Here is a 6,115-nt window from a genome sequence, read left to right on the forward strand (position 1 = left end):
TTTGTCCAAGAGATTAAGAAAAAGAATGCTGGAAAGTGGAACTGCGTGCCCCAGGGAGGTTGTCGGGACGGGGGAGCGAAGAAAACGAGCGGACGAACCGAAAAAACGCTCGACGCTACGGTGTATGAGGAACTTTGATCCTTGCAGGCCACCATTCCGGAAGTGGAATTTAGAGGAAGAAAGTACCGGAGTTGCAGGGGATAGGTAAATTTCTCAAGGTTATAGGTTGGGGTTCTTAGAACTTTTTGTGGTGTGTGTTGGCCTAGAGCGACTCAGAAGTGTTAGTCACCTCACCTAAAGAAGCTAACCTCTCTGCTGAGCGCGACCGGCATGTGGCGCAGGATGAGCCTCGGGGCTTCTGGTAAGAGTCCGTCTGAGAAAGCCGGTCTGCGCTGTTCCTCGGTGGCGACCTTAATTATGAGATGAGCTAATGCTTTACTGACTTACCGTGGCACAGCGGGCAGTGTGGCTCATAAGCCACGAACCGGGAACTCCACTTTGTGGCACCGTGAGATTCTCCAGACGGTATCCAACTGTTGAAAAACGAGCCAGAGTCTTCAGTGGAGCAAGTTATGTGCCTGTTCCCGAAGATGGTCCCTTTCTTAAAGTACTGCTCTTTGAACTTAGATTATTGGATGATGATAAAGACTTTGTTGAGAGTCGTGATAGCTGTTCACGCATCAATAAAACATCCATTTATGGACTCCTGATAGGAGGTGAAGAACTCTGGCCAGTTGTTGCTTTTCTGAAGAATGACATGATATATGCCTGTGTTCCACTAGTTGAACAAACTCTGTCACCTCGACCGCCATTAATTAGTGTTAGTGGAGTTTCACAAGGCTTTGGATTTCTTTTTGGGATTTTCTTTATTCAGGTCAAAAAAATGACTGAGCTAAATACAAAATTGAGCCAGTTGCCTGACTTGCTTCTGCAAGCTTGTCCATTTGGTACTTTATTAGATGCCAACTTACAGAATTCATTAGATAATACCAACTTTGCATCTGTGACTCAGCCACAAAAACAGCCAGCTTGGAAAACTGGAACGTACAAAGGAAAACCACAAGTTTCTGTTTCTATCACTGAAAAGGTAAAATCCATGCAATATGATAAACAGGGGGGTCGCGGATACATGGCAAGTTGTTGGAACAGTGACTTGCAAGTGTGATTTGGAAGGAATCATGCCAAATGTTACCATCAGCTTGAGTCTCCCCACCAATGGATCTCCACTTCAGGATATTCTAGTTCATCCTTGTGTAACTTCTCTTGACTCTGCAATTCTGACTTCTAGTAGTATTGATGCAATGGATGACTCTGCATTTAGTGGGCCTTACAAATTTCCATTCACTCCACCTTTAGAGTCATTCAACTTATGCTACTATACTTCCCAGGTCCCTGTCCCACCAATTTTGGGTTTTTATCAAATGAAGGAGGAAGAAGTACAACTAAGAATAACCATTAATTTAAAACTTCATGAAAGTGTGAAAAATAATTTTGAATTCTGTGAAGCCCATATACCTTTTTACAATAGAGGTCCAATTACACATTTGGAATACAAAACTAGTTTTGGCCAGCTCGAAGTATTTCGAGAGAAAAGCTTATTGATCTGGATTATTGGCCAAAAGTTCCCAAAATCAATGGAAATTAGTCTTTCCGGAACTGTAACTTTTGGAGCCAAGAGCCATGAGAAGCAGCCATTTGACCCAATTTGTATTGGACAAACAGCATATTTAAAGCTTCATTTTAGGATCTTAGATTACACACTTACTGGATGTTATGCAGATCAGCATTCAGTTCAAGTTTTTGCATCAGGAAAACCAAAAATAAGTGTACACCGGAAACTAATTTCTTCTGATTATTACATCTGGAATTCTAAAGCCCCTGCTCCAGTAACATATGGATCATTATTATTGTAATAGTCTCATGTTTAAATGGGATTATATAATGATAACAGTTCAAAGAAAATCATAATCTTATATTTTTAATGTGGATGCATATAACCTGTGAGTGAAAAATCACTGAATGATTTAATTGTAAAAGTAGTCTCATGTACTGTTTGTAGTCTGATAGAGCTTGAAAGGACGTTTTAAAAGCTAATGTCTCCAATTTTGTTAACCTTCGATTTTATGCCAGTATAATTCTGAACATAGAAAAATAGTGATTCACTTGGGCTCATTTTAGACTAGTCCTGGGTCACCCTGCCACACTTGTTTCCTAGTGTTTCTGTGGCAGACATTGCTAATCAATTACAGCCCTTTTCTGTACTGAGCCTTGGATAAAGGGTCAGGCTCCTTTTCAGTTCAGAGATTCAGGCAGCTACTCCCAGTGGGTTGTAGATAACATGCAAGATAAAAACTATTTTCTCTTCCAAATCTAAGTACTAAGCTCCTAGTATAAGGTGTTGTTACAGAATACCAGAGACCATGTTAGAAACAACTACATCTCTTCAAAAAACAGCCAACAGAGACAAAGGAAAAGTGTTTAAATAGTAGCCTGTTCTTAATCAGAACTATCTTATTGACTAATAAAGAATCTGCATAATTCTACTTAAGGTGTGTAATCTCTGTTCTAGAGTTAGTTTTTAAGTAAGCTTGTTAATCTGCTACAATGACATTTTGCTTAGGATGTCAGTAGCCATATTAAGATGTGTGGAATATCTTCAGAAGATGATCATAGTGTTTTGTAATCATTTAATGTGTGCAGCCAAATTTTTTTTTTTTTTTGAGACGGAGTCTTTCTCTGTCCCCCAGGCTGGAGTGCAGTGGCGCGATCTTGGCTCACTGCAAGCTCCGCCTCCTGGGTTCACGCCATTCTCCTGCCTCAGCCTCCAGAGTAGCTGGGACTACAGGCGCCCGCCAACACGCCAGGCTAATTTTTTGTATTTTTAGTAGAGACGGGGTTTCACCGTGTTAGCCAGGATGGTCTCGACCTCCTGACCTCGTGATCCGCCCGCCTCGGCCTCCCAAAGTGCTGGGATTACAGGCTTGAGCCACCGCGCCCGGCCGTCTGCAGCCAAATTTTTAAAGGTAATTTAGATCTAATACTGCTCTTGCTGTGTCTTATTAAGTTAAAATTAATGAATGAATTCTGGTAAAAATTCAAAAGGCACTCTGTGAGTAGAGAGTATCATTTAAGCTTATTTTAGTCACATGTAATATATCTCTTCTTAAAGCTGTCACTCTCACTTTCTTACCATTCTCTTGATTTCTTCAGAAACCATCTAGTCATCCTCTTTATCCTCTACCTGCTTCTGCAATTATATGTCATATTATGTTTTCAGAGCAGTTCATTGTCAAGTTGGACTTTAAGTGACCATTCAAGAAAAGATGAAATCTCACGAACCTCAAAACTTCATTCATGTCTTTTTACAAATGAGAAAAAAATATGTGCATTAAAGATTAATACTCAATTTGATTATAAAAAAAAAAGAATGCTAAGTAAAAGGAGACTCTTTTTTATGATCAAGAGGTCACTAAAGAAGACGAATAAGAAGCTACGGGGGTGATCGGCTGGACCATGAGTGAATTCTTGAGTTAAGATGTGTGTCTTAATAACAGATAAGAATAAGAAAGACAAGAATAGGAAGAGAATAAAGAAACAAAACAAAACAAGGCACACAACACAATTGCATCAGTGTACATTGGCTTCTTGGCAGTGGATCAAGTCTCTCAGAGGTTGCTTCTCCCAAATCTCTTAGGTTTTTCTCAGCCGCTAAAGGAGAACTCACACTCATTCAACACCTGCTGAACCCCAGGAACCAAATCAATCTTTTGAATATTGTATCACTTAAGCTTTACAATATCTCTGTGTCAAAGTACAATCTTCAAAAAGTTAAAAACATGACTCTCATACAAAAATTGAATGAAAATGTCAAAAATGTACTCAACTCTGATGAATGAAGGAACTAGTAAACTGGCAAAGTTGGCACCCAAGGGCATTTGAGGAACAGGGGCTTATGTAGTATATCAGGAAGGGAATTAAAAAAAAAACCCAAAAGACTGTTAAAGTCCTACAGATAGTAAAATTATAACCTTTAGCATTATTTTTTCCTACTGAATGGAAGTCTACAAATCAACATGTAACTTCATAATGGGGCTGTGATCCGCTAGCAAATAGCAAAGTCAAACAAAGTTTCATTCTCCTTGGAATCAAACAATCCTTGAGCAGATCTGTTAAATAATGACCCAGCATGATGCTAAAAAACAAAGTCATCCTTTTTGTTTCTTTTAATTTCTTGTTCTACCTCCAGCTTTTTGTCTCTAAGCTGAGAGCTCTGTGGGGACCCAGGCTGGCAATGTTTGTCTTTTTCACCACTGTGAAAAACATGCAAACATGTAATGTGCGGTGACAAGCAGTACATAAATATTTGTTTAGCTGAGTTGAATTGAGTTGTAGAGAGGTTAGTAACTTGCATAAAATCCAACAGTAGGAAAGTGGCCGATTCCCTGAGACTTCTCATAATCTCTCAGTAGGCAGGTATATTAGTTTCCTAGGGCTGCTGTAATGAATTATTCACAAACCAGGTACCTTAAACAACAGAAATTCATTCCTTCGCAGCTCCAGAGGATGAGAGTCTGAAATCAAGGTATTGGAAGGGCCGTGATCCCTCTGAAGGTTCTAAAGAAGAATCTTTCCTTGCCTCTTCTAGTTTCAAGAATGCTAAGGTTGCCTGCAATCCTTGGTATTTGTGGCTTGTAGCTGCATCACTCCACTTTCTGCCTCAGTCTTTGCTTGGCTGTCCTCCGTCTATGTGTGTATGTCTCTGCAAAGACCCTATTTCCAAATAAGGTCACATTCCCAGTACTGGAGGTTAGGACTTGAACATATCTTTATGAGGGGCACAGCTCAACAAGAGGCTTTAGAGTCAGAAGGTCTTGGGCTTGAATTCCTTAAGACCATTTAGTCAGATGAGGATCTCTCAGCCTTGTCTGCATGCTTTCTGCTTCCCCAGGTACTGAGGAAAACCCCTGTTCTTAGCCAAATAAAATTCCAGGAGCCCCAGGCACTTATCATGGCTGTTTTGCATCATGACCTTTTGATCTTATAGTTCTAGTTCTAATAACAAATCCCTTTCATTTCTCTGAAACAAAATCCTTGCCTTTTGCCCAGGTTTTAGTAAGTGGATCTTTATCTTTTCCCTGCCATGCCTGAGATTTTGGTACCTGCCCAGGAGGCCAGTTTTCCTGGGTCCTGGTCCATGCCCTGCTCTCGCCAGGGTACCTGGGTGCCAGCAGTGCCAGCTGAGCAACATGAATTACTGGAAAACGGGGAGAGAGCAGATGCCCCCTCTGACTGGAAAAGAGAAAACTGGCTTGGGTGGCCTGCTCCCTTTTGCAGTTGGCCTGGAATTCACAAGATGTGGTCAACAGATTTCTTTTTCTTTTTTTTTTTATTATACTTTAAGTTTTAGGGTACATGTGCACAAAGTGCAGGTTAGTTACATATGTATACATGTGCCATGTTGGTGTGCTGCACCCATTAACTCATCATTTAACATTAGGTGTATCTCCTAATGCCATCCCTCCCTGCTTCCCGCACCCCACAACAGGCCCCGGTGTGTGATGTTCCCCTTCCTGTGTCCATGTGTTCTCATTGTTCAACTCCCACCTATGAGTGAGGGCATGTGGTGTTTGGTTTTTTGTCCTTGTGACAGTTTGCTGAGAATGATGGTTTCCAGCTTCATCTGTGTCCCTAAAAAGGACATGAACTCATCATTTTTTATGGCTGCATAGTATTCCATGGTGTATATGTGCCACATTTTTTTAATCCAGTCTATCATTGTTGGACATTTGGCTTGGTTCCAAGTCTTTGTATTGTGAATAGTGCCGCAATAAACATACGTGTGCATGTGTCTTTATAGTAGAATGATTTATAATCCTTTGGGTATATACGCAGTAATGGGATTGCTGGGTCAAATGGTATTTCTAGTTTTCGATCCCTGAGGAGTTGCCACACTGTCTTCCACAATGGTTGAACTAGTTAACAGTCCCACCAACAGTGTAAAAGTGTTCCTATTTCTCCACATCCTCTCCAGCACCTGTTGTTTCCTGACTTTTTAATGATCTCCATTCTAACTGGTATGAGATGGTATCTCATTGTGGTTTCAATTTGCATTTCT

The 6,115-nt window shown here is 40.6% G+C and overlaps 1 protein-coding gene across 1 annotated transcript; it reads left to right on the forward strand.

Annotated features, from left to right (window-relative positions):
* Positions 1 to 442: 442 nt before the first annotated feature.
* LOC134732832 (AP-5 complex subunit mu-1-like) lies at positions 443 to 2,539 on the forward strand (the record flags this gene model as incomplete). Its single annotated transcript, XM_063619961.1, is given in 2 exon segments — positions 443 to 1,114; positions 1,116 to 2,539. Coding segments are annotated over 2 exon segments (1,470 nt in total), but the record flags the coding sequence as incomplete, so codon positions are not given.
* Positions 2,540 to 6,115: the final 3,576 nt, after the last annotated feature.

The sequence above is a fragment of the Symphalangus syndactylus genome, chromosome 17, assembly GCF_028878055.3.
Source record: "Symphalangus syndactylus isolate Jambi chromosome 17, NHGRI_mSymSyn1-v2.1_pri, whole genome shotgun sequence".
NCBI classification, from domain to species: Eukaryota; Metazoa; Chordata; class Mammalia; order Primates; family Hylobatidae; genus Symphalangus; species Symphalangus syndactylus.